At 32.8% G+C, this 18,582-nt stretch overlaps 2 protein-coding genes across 2 annotated transcripts in view; both read left to right on the forward strand.

The window, feature by feature from the left end:
- The first annotated feature begins 2,250 nt into the window (after positions 1–2,250).
- On the forward strand, positions 2,251–9,133 carry BT3 (BTB and TAZ domain protein 3). Its single transcript, XM_086428617.1, has 6 exons — positions 2,251–2,412; positions 4,134–4,521; positions 5,292–5,422; positions 6,969–7,275; positions 8,045–8,358; positions 8,816–9,133. Exons 2-6 carry the CDS (start codon positions 4,174–4,176, stop codon positions 8,943–8,945), a joined length of 1,230 nt encoding a protein of 409 aa, XP_086284743.1. The 5' UTR covers positions 2,251–2,412; positions 4,134–4,173; the 3' UTR covers positions 8,946–9,133.
- Positions 9,134–17,304: 8,171 nt separating this feature from the next.
- SYN4 (sister chromatid cohesion 1 protein 4) overlaps positions 17,305–18,582 on the forward strand; it is a 32,357-nt gene continuing 31,079 nt past the window's right edge. Inside the window, 1 exon segment of the mRNA XM_086428081.1 lies at positions 17,305–18,037. Within this exon segment, the coding sequence (XP_086284207.1) occupies positions 17,914–18,037 (124 nt within the window). The 5' untranslated portion in view covers positions 17,305–17,913.

The following is an 18,582-nucleotide window of genomic DNA, read 5'->3' on the forward strand; positions in this document are numbered from 1 at the left end:
AACATCTAGGTGGAAGTCAAAGTTTCCCTTCACGAATTTCTTATGCCACGAAAGTTAAGTTCTTATCTGCAATCACATCAACCGCATTCTAGAATAATATTGACCCATTGAAGACATGTGATGTGAGAATTAAATCCACAAGAATGACTAAATCACAGACCTTGTGACACACATTATGAGACAAAGACTAAAAATTGCTTTACTATTTTCTTTTCTCACTTTTTCTTATAGATCATAAATCATTTACTGTTTTCCATACAAATTATTTATTACTTTCCAAACACAATTTTTTACTACTTTTCTTTTACTTCTAACCCTCTTATTTGCAGCTTTCAAGTGTAACTCTAATATATTGCACCATAAGGCCACTAATGATTTTATAGCCCTTTATGTTAATCATTCGTTGTACTCTTCGGTACTACGGCATGTGAGGGTCCATACTAAAACATAGGGCAACTCTAGTTTTTAAAACATAGTAATATGCATTCCCCAAGCTTTACTAAGTTGGGAAAACTATTTAATGGTCCCTTGCGCAAGGTTTTCTTTCTAATTAGTCATTGACTAAATTAAATAGTCCATTTAGCAAATTCCTCTTTTCTAATCAATCTCTGAACCCCATTATAGACATTTCTCATATTGAAATGTTAAAATTACCTTAACTATTCAAACGTATAATTTTCGTCCAAAAATATTGAATTTTCGGCATACTAATCAAGTTTTGGAGATTCCATTTTGATGAACAGGATTTGAGAAAGAAGAAGAAATTATTTTCAAAGATTTTTTTCAAACTTGAAGATGTATATAAAAAAATTAAGATTTTTCAATTCTTTTGCTTTGTGTTTTTGTTAAAAATCAATCAAAAATGGTTGTTTTGGTTTGAAATCATCTACATAGGTCATCATATCAAGTTTCAAGTTGATCTTTCCATGTATTTTAGTTGAAAAAACTTGAAAAAATAAAAATGAGTGGGTTTTTCAGTGTCGAGGTCAACAATTTGAATTTTTGAGTTCAATATTTTTATTATTGAACTCACCATTTTTTATTTCGAGCTCAACAATAATTATTATTGAGTTCGACAATTATTTAAAAAAAAATATCATATCTTCAAATCACTTTTTTATTGTGCAAAGCGACATAATCCATGATTTATTCCATGCCATGCTCACAAGAAAATAAAATAAGAAAGAAAATCTCTAATGTTAACATTGACAGGAAGAAATGTTTTGCTCACAAAAAAATTAATATGTGCAAAAACGCCAATCTAGGATGTTGCAAAATCCTAAATGACCAATTGCAATGAAACTTAACAAAGGTAGTTTTGTAAATTGGGAATGCCCTCAATACACATGGATTTGTGTGATTGGTCGATTAAGGATTTGAAGAAATCTCATATTGACTTTTCTACGAGTAAAAAAATTTTCATTGATAGAGGTAGGTCCAAGAAGGCCTAACATGACATTGAGTAAAGGGGAGGCACTTAGGGTGGCTTCGTGGTGTTAGCAACCTATCCTACTGAAAAGTTAATCTAAGCTAAAATTCAATCTAGGATTTCACCAAATCCCATATGACCAATTGCAAGAAACCTAACAATGGTAGTTTTTTAAATTGGAAATACCCTCAATACACATGGTTTCGTGTGATTGATCGATCCAGACTTCTACAAAAATTTTGGATTAACTTTTCTACAAGCAAAGGATATTTCTAGCTAGTCATTGATCCATCAACAAATTTTAACGATGCTATCTCCAGTCAATCTTCCATTATCTTTCGATGTCCTGATGACCAAACAACCATGTCATTGAGTCATCTTCCATTAACTTTCGATGTCACGACGACCAAACAACCATGTCATTCATTTAAGTAGAAGTTGGATTTGTCTTTGAGGAATCTCTAAGGCAAATAAGCTAAGCTGTTATCCACAACAGCCATACCCTAAAAACATTAGCACTTGTTCTAGTGCCCTCTCTATTCCGGCGCAATTGTGATGTTAGGGTTAGGGTTAGGGTTAAGCGAAGTTGACGGACAGTCCAAGTTTGGACCACTTTTTGGAGGCACCCAAATCTGATAGGTACAAGTCATCCATCAAGTTGAGTCGACCAAATATGTTAGCCACGTGGCATTTTGATTTTATACAATTTTATAATATCATTTGGTAATCAGAATCTCGAGGAAAGCAAATTCAGAGAAAATCTCACGATATAAATATACTTACCGCTAAAATCTCCTCTCGTTCTCATTCTCATACTCCCCACTCTCCAATATATAAACTGTTTCGTGTCCATTTCCCACCTGTTTTGCGCACTCGTCTCTCTCTCTCTCTCTTTCTAAATCTCCTCTGAAAGAGAGTTTGCGATCCGACTAAGATTTTTCGGAGAAGATGAAGATTTGAGAAGCAGAGGATTCGTTCGACGCGTAAGCTTGTTTTCCTTATTGGATTTCGATCTAGAATTCAATTAGTTCTCATTTGATTTTTCTGAAATTTGTTGAGAGATTATCAGCTTCAGAGGGTTTTTTTTTTTTTTTTGCTATCTTGTCAAGTTTTTTAATCTTTCTTGAGTTTGATATGTGGAGTAATCGATTAGTTTTATCGAGCGAATCGTATTGAAATTCTTGGTGAGGATTAAGAAAAATCTTTGTTTTTTTAGTATATGAACTGTTCGAGTGATTTTGATACCTTTTTTCTCAATTTTTTTAACAAATTGCTGTACTTATTGTTTTCTTTCACGATTTTTGGCCACAGAGAAGTTTTCTTGTTTGAAGATTTGAGCAAAATCTCTTACTGAAATTGTAGTAGTTTTTTTTTGCTGGTTTTTTGACTAACATCTCAGTAAAACGTTTGGTTTTACTATTTAATCATCTTAGAGGTATTAGATCTAATATTCAAGCTTTTAATTTTGTCAACTTTTAATTAAGATTTCTGGTTTTGTAAGTTTTCTAGGATTTTTATAAGTTTGATGTTAAGTGCATGAATCTAATCAGCTTTCAATGATGAAATCGGTCTGATTTACGTTAAAACCCTGTATTTGTACTTATTGTTCTCAGTAGAATGAAAGTAGGAATAGTTCTTTGAGTGTGTTTGAGTTTTTCTTTAGCTTAAAAGTTGGAATATTCAAAGGTGAAACCGTAGATCAGGTATTCATCGGTCCTCTTCAGAGTTCCAAATTTTTTACTTTATTTTTATTTTTATTGGAGTCTGTGTAGGAAGGAGAGAGCTTCAGTATTTTAGATTCAAAATTGTTTACTCCGTCTTTTAAGGCATTTTATTTCTTAAATCTCCACTTTTTCACAAAATTTGTACTTTTTGGAGTGATTCCCATTGTAAACCCCACCATCTTATTTTAAAGATGTAAACTTTATGTTTACAAAATGTGCCTTCCTTCAAACTTCAGATTCATGTGGTGGGGTTTTCTTTAGATCATAAATTTTGGGGATTTAGACTTCTTCGTTGACAAGTTAAGATTCCGTAAAAATCATTCTGGTGGACATTAAATAAAGTTTTCTTCTAGTATGGCAAGGGATCACAAAGTTTCTTTTCCAATCCAAACACCAAGTCCTTTCAACTGTGGGCAAAGCATTTTTTTTATTTTTATTTTATTTTGATGCTTTTCCTGTTTGAAACCATCAAGCTTTCCAATCTCCCCTTGTCTTGTTTTAAATTTAAATTCCGCATGTGAACATGTATTGTAGCTCACATGGAAAATTTTGCCATCTTTTGAGATAATCTGGAGATATCGACTCTGCAATCTATACATCTTTTATCTTTGTTACTAAGCTAGGGCTCTAAGGGACCCCACCCCTTCAATTAGAAACAGAAAAATATGCTACAAACGAGCATAATTACATAGAAATGAAACTAAGCTCTCTTGGAATGAGAAGAGAATCAAGAACTATAAAATTCTGATGCACAACGCCTTCTTTAGCCTTGGAATTCGCTGTCTTATTTAGTTTCTCTCCTGAAGAATTGATATCTGCACATTTCCATGAAGTCTCCATCTCGCCATTAATGCTCTTATCTGAGCAATCTACATATCTTGATGTTTCTTTAATTCATGAAAGTTGATGGTTTCCTATTAATATATACAAATTTGTTTACTTTTGTCTCTGATTGATTTCTATTGTATTTAAATTTTCAGGCGAAACTGAACTATAATCTGTAATAAACAGTGATAGTTAATGGCAATACCATACCTTGATTCTTCGTGGGTATCCTCAACTGGTGAATCCTTCAAGAACTGTTTCAACCTACGGATAGGAGAAGGCAGCCCAGTTGATGTTTTACCTGTCGTGGAAGTTTCCACATCTTCTCTCGGCCACAATGATAAAATCCCCAAACCACCTCCACTCCCAGTCCCGGGTGCAAACTGTTCTGGCTCTAATTTTCCCAAAAAGCTCTTGGGTTCTAGTTATGTACCAAAGGAAACGAAAGAGACATGGGATAAACTTTTTAAGGAAGGATACGAAGCTAATGTCCATATTATGACGGAGGACCTGACCTTTATTCCAGCTCATTCAAGTGTTCTTGTGAGTAAATTTGCATTATCTCAATTTAGATCATGGACAAATTTTTCAGTATCATTAAAATTTTATTTAGGTTCAATTAGAGAGGACTCATGCTTTTAATTTTTGGATGGTATTAGTTTGTCAAAGTTGTGATGGATTTCAAGAAATATCAGACTGGAAGGAACTAATGCATTCAGGTGGCCTAAATTTCTGATATAAGCGTTAGGTTTTTCTTGTTGAAGAAAAGACATTGTAACCTTTTAAATTTGATCGAATCAGAGTTATATACTTCGATAGAAGTGATTTAATCTAAGATCAGTTTTTTTTTTCTTTTAAAAAAATTCCCCTTGTTAACTACTCAAAATCGACATGTACCCCTATACCCCAAAAAAATTAGACTTCCCTCCCTTGATTATTGCCTTTGAAAATCCAACTAAATCAAAGCCTAGAGTGGCAACTCGAGATTTTCTGAATTTAGGGAGGCATGCCAGATTTGCCCAATTATCAAATTAATGAAGGAGGTCTGACATGATTACCATATTATAGAGAATTGGTTGGGTTAATTGTCATGTTTGGCTGCCTTAAAAACTGTTAGAGTTTGGACTTTGAATTTTGTGTCCATGTTAAACCAGATTCTGAGTCGATCTCTATCAGCATTTTTTAGCATTTTCTTATAATGTTCTGACTTCTGACCATCCTTGGTAAAATGGATTACTCTAGAAGTGATCAAATAACAATGAAACAGGAATTCTGAGAAAGAAAGCATTCACTTATTACTATTTTTTGTGCAGGGTATTGCATCACCTGTGCTGAAGAATTTGTTGAAGCAGGCAAAAGTTAAAGATGGTATTCGATATATTAGAATCTCTTGTGTGCCTTCCAAAGCTGTCAGTACATTTATCCGCTTCCTCTACTCTTCCTGGTATGCCTGACATCCTTCTTGTATTTTCATCCCCTGCCCCCCTTGAAGAAAAAAACTTCTTCAATCAAATGAGGATGATCTCGATGCCAATAAGAAACTTTATGAATATCTTTTTTCATTATTTTTCTATGAAAGAAGTCTTTCAGATTTACTTTTACTATTATTATTGTAATTGATAATGATTCTTCATCAATGAGTTTGGTTTTCAGTATGACTGTGCCAACTTGGTAAGTTGGTAAAAGTTTGTGAGCGGTAATACCACATACCTGGGATCAAAATCTCACCTTCACCTTTATCCCCTCCCAAAAAAAAAAAAGGTTTAGTTTCCGGTGTAGATATGCTTCAAAGAAGGCTACAGCCATGCTGAACATTTAGTTCTTCCTGACCAGTCAATTGATGTGGGTTTTTGTCTCTTCCTTCTTCTTGTACCTTCTTCCTTTTTCTTTTTTCATTTTTCCCTCAAGAATTTATGTACGGTTCGGAGTAACCCAGTAACATTAATTTAATTAGTTGTGTGGAAGAGTTTCAAAGGTTACCAAACACATTAGAGTGAGGTTTGTTTAATTGTGTGGGAGGGAGTTTTATTACTTACTACTTCGTGTTTATTTAGTTGTAAAGAAGAGTTTAAAAAAGGTTGTGATACTTGTTATATATTATGATAGGAAAACACAAAAGAGATTGGTTAATGATCACTCTTTGTGCAGCGAGTTTTACAAGTGATTATTGGAGCCAAATTTTTCCACACCTATCAGAAAAGAGGAGAGTTTATTTTTGTGGATATAAAAACATGAAGAGGTTGGTTATTGATCACTCCTTGTGCAGAGAGTTCTACAAATGATTATTGGAGCCAAATTTTCCCACACCTATCAGAAAAGAGGAGAGTTTATTTTTGTGGATAGAAAAACATGAAAGAGGTTGGTTATTGATCACTCTTTCTGTGTAGAGAGTTTTACAAACGGTTGTCAGAGCCAATTTTCCCCACACCTATCATAAAGGAGGAGAGTTTATTTTTATGATGTGAGGAGTCCATCAGTTTTTGAAAGAGATTCCAAAAGACAAATTTTCCCATTTATAAGTAAGATCATAAGTCGTCATCATCATCGTCAAAGCCTTATCCTAAAAATTTGGGTACAGTTGAATGGATCTTGTTCCTCCATTCAATTCTGTCTAAGCCGTTATTGCAAGCATGGTTTAAAGTTTCGTACCTCCTTGAAACGTTTCAGCCAAAACTGGAACAAAACATTGACCCCAAAAAATTGAATGTTTCAGAGTGTCTCCGAATGTCTAGATCGTTGAGACAATTTTTTCACCTAATTGAGACGTTGCATGAGTAGAGATTTTAAATCTTGATTGCAAGTGTATTCATATTTGCTTACTTATTAAATAAAAAGTGTTTTCATATAGTAGCCAAAATTCCTAACTCTGATATCATATAAAATCAGCCTCTGATATATTATAGAATTGGTGATATCTATATTTTATACTATAACAATTAAAATTATGGATCTTAAGTTCTTAAAGTAGTACTTTTGATTTCCTTCCACAGCTATGAGGAGGAGGATATGAAGAAGTATGCCCTACACTTGCTATTTTTATCTCACTCCTTCTCAGTGCTGTCTCTCAAAAGAGTTTGCATAACCATATTGGAGAAGGCTTGGCTGACCATAGAAAACGTAATTGATGTGCTTCAGTTAGCAAGGCAGTGCGATGCATCACGCCTCTATCTTGTATGTGTCCGTATGGTTGTGAAGGACTTTAAGACAATTTCTAAAACTGAAGGATGGAAAGTAATGCGAAGAGTTGACCCAGCACTTGAGCAAGAATTGCTGGAATCAGTTGTGGAGTCCGATTCTGTAAGTTTGATAACTTTAATAACTTATAGTTATTCAGAATGACTAAAGATGTGTAGTGCATAACTTTTCTTAACAATATAAGATGCAGAATACTTATGTGGTATGCATGTAAAACCATGCATATATTGGGCTTCCAAATCCCTGCACACATGCGCATTTTGCTCTTCACTCTAACCAATGAACAATTACCCAAAAGTCAATACTTTAGTCCAGTTTTCTCATCCAATATATATAAGGACGATGTTCAGCAGCCAATGATAGGGAGCCAAAATTTTTCTTATATGGGTTAGAAGTTTCGGAATGGGCTGATTTTTTGTGAGATGGTCTCCTCACCTTAGAGATCATCCTCACAAAAATCAGCCTATTCTGAAACTTCTAACCCCAGTTTAAAGTTGAAGAATCGTGAACCATCAATTTTCACCGTTGATTTGTAAACCTATTTTGATGGAGTTAGAAGTTTAGGAATGGGGTGATTTTTTATGAGGATGATCTCTATGGTGAGGAGACCATCCTCAAAAAAATCAGCCCATTCCAAAACTTCTAACTCATATAGGACAAATGTTGGCTGCCAAACGGGACCTTATATATAATTCGTTATCTAGACTAGTAGACACTGCCCACCTAAACCTAGTATGTACTCTGTGATTTACCTTTGTTCGTCTCAGTTTCTGTTGTAATTTGATGTCAGGAGGATTCAAAGTTTTCACTTGTATTTCAGTTCAAATGTAGGATCTGGGCTTGCTCTTATGTTTGCTCCTTATATATGCAGAGAAAGGAAGAAAAACTGAAGAAAATAGAAGAGAAGAAGATGTACGTGCAACTGCACGAGGCAATGGAAGCCCTCTTGCACATTTGCAGAGACGGGTGTCGGACAATTGGACCCCGAGACAAGGTGCTGAAGGGTAGCCAAATAGTGTGTGGCTTCCCAGCCTGCAAGGGACTCGAGACTCTGGTCCGTCACTTCTCCACTTGCAAGATCCGAGTCCCTGGTGGATGCATCCACTGCAAGCGAATGTGGCAACTTCTCGAACTGCATTCTCGAATGTGCAACGAACCTGATTCTTGCAAGGTTCCTCTCTGTAGGTAAGTTTTAAAAAAATTAAATGACAGTTGAACACAAGATGCTGATCAAGTGGATCTTACTTTTCGAGAACTACTATTGGCACCCCAACTTTTACTTATTACACTTCAATTTGTTAAATTATTTATCACATCCCAATTAAATATTAAAACACACTCTTCAAACATTACAAAAGGTTTGATTCAAATTATAATCTCAACATTATAACACACTCATCTAAATAATTTCAGTAGTTGTTTACAATTATGATTAGGCTCATATAAAATCCAAAAACCTGAAAAATAGAAATCTAGAATATAAAAAAATGTGAGAGCTTCTATTGGCACTCCAATTTTCACTTTATTTTTAATTGGCGTGTAATAAGTAAAAGTTGGGACTTTGAGAAGTTGTTGAGGTGTGACCTGAAATTCAGTAGTGATGGTGGTAGTGGTTTTAATGCTTTCTTATTGTTTTCTTCAGGCATTTCAAGGAAAAAATGCAGAGTCAGACGAGGAAGGACGAAGCAAAGTGGAAGCTGTTGGTCTCCAAGGTGATAGCAGCCAAGAACGTTGTGGGGGCTTTCTCTGCCCTTCAATCTACTAAATTTTAAGTTTGTAACCTTCTCACCAACAAAGACTTTTTTTTTTTTATGTCTTTGTGTCCGTGTAATGGTGTTGTCTTTATAGATCCAAAATTAATAGACAAAGCTCTAACAGAGATTTTGCTTGTACATTGAGCATTATCATGTATATTGTCAACAATATAACAGAAAGCAAAGAAAAATTTTCATTTTTTTTTTTAATTTTCTTTTCTTTAAAGGTTAAAGTGTGATACACCATCTTATGTTTCATTCTTCTAAAAAATATATGTTCGACGAATTTGTCTTCAGAATACAATTGAGTTCAATTAACAAGCATTAGGGTAATTTGTACCTGACGAAACTAAAAAAAGACAAATATAGAATTGCATGTTATGTTTGATTCTGATTATCAAAGTGATCCTCCCATAATTAAAGCTAAAGACCTTTTTTTTTTTTTATGTGAAATATGTTTCTTGTGTCTGTCTATAGTCTAAGGTTTTGTTTTTGTGCATCTTTTTACTAATATGTCTTTTTTAACAAATTTTTTTTAGTATTTATCCGAATTGAACCTCTACCACCGAACAATTACAAAATCCGAACTTTATCACTGTGCCTATTACCACATTAATTAGTTATATTCAAATTTACAAAGATATCTTTTTGTTATATTTTATTCAAAATCATCTTCACTAATATTTTTAATTGCAAAAAGGCCTTTTATAACTAGTTATATTCAAATTTACAAAGATATCTTTTTGTTATATTTTATTCAAAATCATCTTCACTAATATTTTTAATTGCAAAAAGGACTTTTATAACGTATTTAATGATAAAATATGGTGTAAAACTAGTTTATCCATTTAAAAAAAATTTAAATAATTTGAAATAATTTAATCACGTATCTATCTTAAATTTTGGGGAAAATTATTGAAAGGACCCTGATTGAAGGATTTATTTTTATATATTCCCTAAGTTCTATGCGGTAGCTTGGCAGGACATTTAGAAAAGTTTTTTATTTTTTAATGGTCTCTCATTATTGGCAAACTCACCTCTTTTTTAATTTATTGTCAAGTTCACCACTTTTTGAACTCGATGTTTTTTTGTTTAGTGCCGAGTTAAAACTCACTTAATTTCAATTTTCAAGTTTTTTTTAATTAAAAAACATGGAAATATTGACTAAAAACTTAAGATTTAATCCCAAAAGAATCATTTTTGATCAATTTTCATCTAAAAATTAATATAAAAAAGTGAAAAAAAAACCACCGAAAATGATTTTTTCTTTCTTCTTAAATCCTTTCCAACGGAATAGAGTATTTGATACTTAATTGAGATGCCAAAAATCCTATGGTTTTGGATGAAAACGATGAGTTTGAACGGTTTAAACATTCAATTGTGAGAAATGTGGACGGTTAATAAAAGAAAAAATTACTAAATAGACTACTAAGAAATCGAAGGAATTCTTTAGATATGATGCAAAATGGATTTTGCCCTATTATCGATCAGAGATTTCTATATGAAAAATACAAATCGGAGTTTCAAGAAGGAGAAGGAGCCCTCGACCCGCAACAGATAGAGAAGGATTTATTCAATGACATAATATGGGCCCAAAACTTAGGAACTATTTAGAGTAAAAAAAAATCTCTTTTCCAAAGTCCTTTATTCCCTAAATTTTGTAATACATGTGTGTTTGCAACGTATGATTCAATAAAAGGAAATAATATACTTCTAGAGTTTGAAATCAGTTTCCAAAATATGTGAAAGAGTGAGATTCTGAAAATTAGTTTTCATAATTTAAATATACTAATTTAAAATTAGTTCTAAAAATCCAAACCAAAGGTCCTCAAAGTGCTAATTTTCCAATAAAAAATTAATTTTACTGAGATCAAGATTTTTTCAAAAACTAATTATTCCATAATTTTTCATCCAGTCAAACGCACTCACCATCCAAACTATCCTGACCAGTTGACTCAGACAACCATTGGATAAAAACAAATTAGAACTCAACTCACTTTATGTTAGATACCAAAAATGTTTCAAACTCAAATTCCCAATCATTAAAAAGGTAAATTAATCCAAGTCAAAAATAACACTCAGAAGTAATACTATGAATGGATCAGTCAGACCCAAGATCCGATCCAATAACTCTGGATCTTCGATCTTGATCAAGGATTTGAGTCCCGGTAAAGATCGATTTAATAACCGATCAAATTATTATTTTATTAAATACTTTATTTAAATTTATGAAATTTATTTATAATTTACTCGAAGGTGTGCACATGTATTAAAATGAATTATTTATAATTTAAAATATTGATTAAAGAACGTGCCAGTAGTAGATTGTAAGGGCAGTAATAGATTGTAAATTTTTTTTTTCATTTTTTATTAAAATAACCTTGATTATATTAAATTTAAATATAACATAAGGGTATTTTTGACCATTTAAATTTTGACATGAAACCACTTTTAACTCAGTTTCTCTTATTATAATAGTATAAAGAGATATCAAAACGGATTTGTTCCAATTTAGGCCCGATCCAATTGTAATCAAATTCCAATAAGGAACGATCCGATTCTTATTGGATCCGAACCCGATCCCATTTTTTTATTTTTATTTTTTCTATTAAAGAACGAACACAAGTCTTAACCATAGCCACTTTTAAATGATGGTGAGAGAGATTCCATGAAACACCTTCTGATTCGGATTTCGGATCCAAAATTTCAATTTTATTTCCTCTCTATTTCTCGTACTATTTCTCATCTCGTAAAATTGATTACACACTTCCGTATTTATTAAGGAAACCTGTGTCAGGCGTTTATTTTCTGGGAGGTCCGTCCAGAAGGGCCTACCTGTTTTGCCACATCACTTAAAAATTAAAATGGAGAGTTTATATTACCACAACAATTTTAAGTTATCACACACTAATTCATAAAATTATGCATCAATAAAGTATAAATACATGATTTAATAGAAGAAAACTCATCAAAAGATTGAAATGATTTGGGTGATGACCAATGTGAATGATCCATCATGAAGATTTGTATAATATTTTGAATATATTGATTGAGTCAACTAGGTTTATTTGTCATATAAATTTTGGTTTAAGTATGTTTGATTACACATGAAAAATGGGTGGTGGGAAATGCTTTATATATATACTTGTTTAATTACTATTTTTCACGGAAAGTAAATTTTCACTTTAATCTAAAATCTTACACTTTTGTGGATTTCCTCTTATTCTTCGTCTTTTTCCCCTGTTATTTTCTCAAAATATAATTAAACAAAGAAAATCAAAATTTCCATGATTCCATTTTTCAAAGTAATTAAAAATTCATGGAATCTGATTTTTCATATTAGGGGCGGTGCCATAATTTTCTTGTAGTGGGAGAAAATTATAGTTAGTAGTACAGTAGAAGAGTTTGAAAATGAATGATTTTAGAGAAAAATTCAGAGGTTTTTTGCTATAAGTTGAAGAAAATAATATTTAAGTCATTTCCAATTAGTCTATAAGGGAATGCCTAATCAAGCCCCCACCCCCAATTTCATGCAAACAGGCCCTTAAGGATTCGAATATTTGTTATTTATATAGAAGAAAAGTTTTTTTAGTGAGAATCTACAATTGCACCTCATAATAAAGGAATATGGTTAATCAGATATAAATACAAATTAATAAATATTTTTAAACTGATTTAAACGGTTTGACTCGTAGAAGACAATATGACCTGGACAAGACAACACAGTATCAGTAAAGAATGAAACAAGACGAGAATCCATGTTTTCAAATCATAACTTGTCTGATCCTCAAGGATTTTTTTTTTATGAGCAACCAATTTTACAAATAGATTGGTCGAGGAGACCAACAAAGAACAAAACAAGGATAAAACACAAAAACCACAAACAATAAAGACAACAACAAGAAACACCTAGGACAAAATAATTATGCACACCTAGGGGTGTCAACGAGTACCATTTAACCAAAATCGAATACCTCAGCTCTGGATCCCTTTTTATTGGAGCCAATTAGAGCCGGGTCTAAAATGGAACTGAATCGATAGGAACCAGAACCGTTATGTTATACCCAATGGGTACCCGTGGGTACCCGGAACTAATTTATTTTTTCATTTCTTTCATTACTATAGCTGATTTAAGGTATTTTTATTTTAAAAATAAATGCATGTTATACAAAATTCTTCAATTTTTCATATAAAATTTCGATTGAAACTTAAAATGAGTTATTATTCTAAAAAATTATTACTTTTAACAAAGATAAATTTTTATTTTTGAAAAAAATAATTAATTTATATGTTAAGTAACAAATTATAACTAAGTCAACAATTTTGTTGATAATATGTTAATTTTTTGAAATAATATTTTATTATAATGATTTGAAATACTTTTTTTCTCATTCGATTCTTGAAAATCGGAACCGATGGGTACCCATGATTTTTGGCAGTTCCGGTTCCAATTCCATTTATTTTGGAATCGAACCGAGAACCGACAAAAATTGAAACTAAACTAATATAATGGTTATAGTTTTAAGTTCCTTAGGAACCGAACCATTGACACCCCTATGCACACCCAATACCATCTGCCCACGTAGATGTCAAAAAAAGACACCCTAAACTCCGTGAACACCTTGCACCAAAAAATAAACAAGAAAATATGGAAAGAGACACAACATCCACAACAACTTCTCTTCCTTGAAACACTATCCATTGCGCCCCTTCCAATTTCTACAACAAACTGCAAACGGTGCTAGCCTCTAAAGTACTCTTTTGACATCCATGAAGGAAGATCCCTATTCATCCCAAGCCAGGAAAAGAAATTGAATTATCCTATGAAAGTATTTGCCACACCAAACAAACCCGTAAAGAATCCCCAAATCTGATGAGAAAAGTCACAATGTAATAGCAAGTGGTCCGTCTTCTCATTTTACACATAAAAAAATACGCAGTAGGTCCGTTGAAGCCTTTATGAAAAACTTAGTCGATGCTCAAGTTTCTCCTCAATGATGCACACCAAATAAAGAAAAAAACCTTGGAAGGTACTCTTTGTCGGAGCTGAATGCACCAAAGAGTCATAGAAAAAATATATCGAGAAGGTCCCCGACTCTATTCTTGCCTAAAACTAGCATTTTACCACTTCATCTCTTGCCACAATCTCATGTAAATAGCCTAATAAACTTGCCACCCTTTCCAGTTCCCAATCATTGATGTTTCTTCTAAACCCAATATCCCACCTCCCTCCTTATCACTCTCAACTTTAAATGATCATTTGGTAAGATTGAAGAGTGGATAGAAATGGTACTAGAGTGATCATTTACAATATTTTTTTTCATAGTATGTTAGTTGTCACATGTATTTGGGGAAATTACATATTAAACTATTACTTAGAGTTCAGTTTCAGTTTATAGTGCTTAAATATGCTTGGATACTCAAATTACCAATATAGTAGCCTTCTTGTTCTTTATTTTACTATGAAATGAGAAAAACAAAAATGAGGATCAAGATAAGAAAAATAGGCTCAATTTCAACTTTTTATGTTTGTAAGATCCATTGAGCACACATTGAACTTCTCTTTTTGTTAATTATTTTTAGGAAAATACCACCATTGCACCGACATTCGGGATTATTCTCACCCCTCTCTTGGTATGACAACAATCTCTCTCTCTCTCTCTCTCTCTCTCTCTCTCTCTTATTTCATGTGAAAACACCCTCTTTTCTCTCTTAAAGGGGAATTATTGACATCTATACACGATCTAATGTACATAATCTATATGTTTACTAAACATCCAATAAAAATTCAATCACCCTTGCCCAAACAAAGCCAAAACAATGTTGCAGAATGGGAAAAACTTTGAAGAGGCCAACCTACTTCAAAAGTTTGGAGGAATTCTCCAATTTCAATAATATGTTAGATGGTCCATCCATGTTTCGTTAACTATTTGGGATAACTTTATAATTTCAAACCAGTGACACGTCCATTAACCCAGTCTTCGTTTATAGACCAATGAAAAGGACTTTAAAATCCTTGATTTTTTTCTTCCCAAATCGATTCATCTTCAACATCTTGGATAAATGATGTTGATGACAATGCTAAAAGTGGTGACAATGATAATGAGATTGAGATTGTGACGATCATAAAAATGATAACGACAATAAGGGCATTGATGCCATTTTCTATCTATAATAAAACATGATGGTTGTGCCACCCTTTTTGTCTCAATCTTTATCTATCATATAAACAAGGAGTTAAGATTAAATCTCATAATGAATCTTGACGACAACTTTAAACTTTAGTACATTTCTCTATCCCCCTTTCTAAGAATATTATAACTTTATTGTCTTTTTTCTTCTACCCCCTTGAAAGGATATCCCTTTAGCTTTATATATTGTCTTTTCTCTTCTCCTATTTTTTTATATAATATTCTTAGGATTTAATTATTTTTCCTTTGTTATTCCCTTAACTCAAAAGAAGATACTCACGTAGAGACCAACTCTAGTTAGTTTATATGAGGGATTTTTCCACAATCACCTTGAGATTCACGACGCCACTTGATCAAACCTACAAGAACTTGTCTAACACTGGTGTGGTACCTATCAAAGACACTCTGATGCCTAAGTCAGATTCACAATTATAAATTAAAATCATTTAATTCTAAATAAATATATTTACCTCATATTTATATTTGTAGAGTTTAATATCATGAGATAATTCATATTAATGTTATGGTGTATCTCATCACATTATTGAAGATCTAGGTTTGCGTCAATTAGGTATACTAGAATATTGGATTGATTGAAGGTCTACTTAAGTTGAACTATTTTCTCCTCTGCTAAACATATGAGCATGTGGCTTACCTATCATTGAAGACGCATTTGGCAACAAAAATTCTTCAACGATCACTTAGACTTTCATTGACAATGAAAATTGGACAGGCAAAGGCATTTCTTATCTTGCAAGACAAAGAATCAAATCAAGGATTCATATTTTGTCAAACTCACCTCAATTTTCAATCGCCATGAGTTTGAGGGAAGGTGTTAAGAGTATTATGATATGGTGCATTGTAATAAGGTGTATTGTGATACACCATATCATATCATATCATAAAGAATAAGATTAAACGAGATAAGATTAGGAAAGATTACATTCTAAATTCAGATCGATTGGCTTTTATCCTTCAATATTTTATCTTTATTTAAATCCAATTAGGATTATGCAATTTTCATCAAAAAAGAAAGAAATAAATTAATTTCCAATCTTTTTATGGTATCAAAGATTAGTCTCTCTTGAGAGATCAATCTTACTAGTCCATTTTCTATCGTCAGCGGTGGCAACATTGCAGTAGTGGCAACACCGCTTGCTTGCCACTGTTGACAGACAGTCACTCATTAGTTACTTATGCCTATTAGATATTTTTATCAAACAATTTATATGCATCACTATATTCACTTCTTCTCCAACATCTCTATATGAGAAAAATAAAAAGATCATCGTTGTCAATCATATATGATCATGATCAACAATCAGATCCATCTCCATTAATAAAGATAAATTATTGTATGTTATATAATGTGCATGAGATGGTTCATATCAATGTTATATTGTATCTTATCACATATATTGAAGATCTTGATTTGTATCAATTAGGGTCAATTAGGTATATTAGAATATTGGATTGATTGATTATCTTTCTATATTGGTGAATATTTCAAGCTATACAGACCAAATGGATAAACGTAATCATTATCCAAGAATTGTCAATAAATTTCTTCTAGAGAGTTTCCCATTAACTTTAAATATCTTTCTAATCTTATATACGTTTCTAATTCAACTTTTTCCTAATATGATAATATCATGTTCAATCCCTGAATCTTCTTCGTGTTTTTAGGGATTAAATTTTAATTGGCAAGTTTCCCATGATTTTCAATCATGCTTCATAAGGAAAGTAATGTCTTCCTATTTGGGTCTACCAATCTGGAATCACAACCTTAGTCTAAGGTCCTCCGTCCATTGTCTCTCCTTCTCAACTTCCCCCAGACTTCGCTTCCCACTGCTTTACCATGTGTGTCCTGACAATGCTTCTCGGGATTGTTTTGATTCCTTCTTTGGTAGATAATATGTAAATCTCTAAGATAATTTTTACGAAACTCAACCAAATCGTATCATCCTCTCCAATCCCTAAAAAATACAAGGAGATTGTTCAAATATTTAAAAAGTAAGATTCCTCCAAAAATTTGAAGCAAATAGTGCGCTTCAAAGTTCAAAGACGGTCTCGATGGAGTGACTTTCCTCTCATAACAGAAGTCCAACTAAAGAAATCCTCGTGTCGTAGTTTCATTGGACAAAGCTGTTGAAGAATGTGATGGCTTGTTGGACCACAAAACAGCTTGCGAGATCTCACATCTTCATCTCGCGAAAATAAAGAAATCGAAAATCTAAAATTTTCCCGATTTTCGAGCATTTCTATATCACAACGAAAGAGCAAAGCTTCCAGTTTCAATCTCTTTGTTATCATCCTTCGACTTCGACTTCAACTTCGACTCGCTCTCTGTTCCCGATCTCGACTCGGTACGATCTCTTAAAACCCCTAGTTTCATTTTTGACTCGTTTTCGACCTCTAGTAGTTCTAGGGCTTTTGAATCATGGAGATTTCAAAGGAAATTTTTGGATTTCTACTTCGCGAAATCTTCGGGAAATTCGTCAACGGCTTGGATTGAGTAGAAGATATTTGAGGATTTGACTTCAGGAGTTCGATTCTCTTACTTGGTTTGTTGAAATTGAACTTGTTTTTAGGTTTTTGTGAAAAATTTGGGGGATTGAGGGTGTTTCAAGAGGTTGGGATCTGTAGGGTTTGGTGTAAGAATTTTAAATTTGGGAAATTTTCAAGCTTGAGGTCTACTTTTTGGTGAAAGAAGAACAAGTTGTAGTAAAAAAGTTGAATTTTTGTGGTTTGGGGCTTTTTTATGGCATTTAGGGTTTCTGTGAGCTGCGAAGAAGATGTTTTATTCGCAGTTTATCTTGGCCAAGAAAGGGCCGCTTGGGACAATATGGATTGCTGCACATTTGGAGAGAAAGCTGAGGAAGAATCAAGTTGCTGACACTGATATTGGTGTCTCTGTAGGTCAGTTTCTTGTTTGATTATTTTACTGTTTTATATAAAATTTTAGGTTTCCATCAAGATCATTTTTTTATTTGAAATTCAAATCTACATATTTTTCGCTCTTACTTCAACTTTTTTAATTAGATTTTTATAGAGAATTACTCAATGGAATTAGTTGAAATTGATGTCTATGGGGTATTTTTTCTGGTCAAGTTGACACCTTGAGACACACAACACTTCAAATCCCTTCAAATTTCGTTTAAGTGTACCAGCCTGATAACCTCTAAAGAAACTTCGATGTCCAAGTTATATTTAGGGTTAATCTTTAGCTGAAATTATATAATTAAAAGTTACATAACAAACAAAATTATCGGAATACAGAACTTCACTTGTGGGGTGCTATTTAACAACATAAATGAACGGTAGAGACCAAAAATCAGCCCATTCCGAAACTTCTAACCCCATCAAAATTGGTTCACAAAAAAAATGGATTACTTATGGTTGTTGAACTTGTTTTGATGGGGTTAGAAGTTTCGTAATGGGCTGATTTTTGGTGAGGATGATCT

This window comes from Akebia trifoliata, chromosome 16 (assembly GCF_017979445.1).
Source record: "Akebia trifoliata isolate Shusen 1 chromosome 16, ASM1797944v1, whole genome shotgun sequence".
Classification (NCBI taxonomy): Eukaryota; Viridiplantae; Streptophyta; class Magnoliopsida; order Ranunculales; family Lardizabalaceae; genus Akebia; species Akebia trifoliata.

Coding starts and splice junctions, on each gene's coding strand:
- BT3 (XM_086428617.1), top strand. CDS start 4,174: ATGGCAATACCATACCTTGATTCTTCGTGGGTATCCTCAACTGGTGAA. Junction 4,522..5,291: donor CAGCTCATTCAAGTGTTCTT/GTGAGTAAATTT, acceptor TTTTTTGTGCAG/GGTATTGCATCACCTGTGCT. Junction 7,276..8,044: donor CAGTTGTGGAGTCCGATTCT/GTAAGTTTGATA, acceptor TTATATATGCAG/AGAAAGGAAGAAAAACTGAA.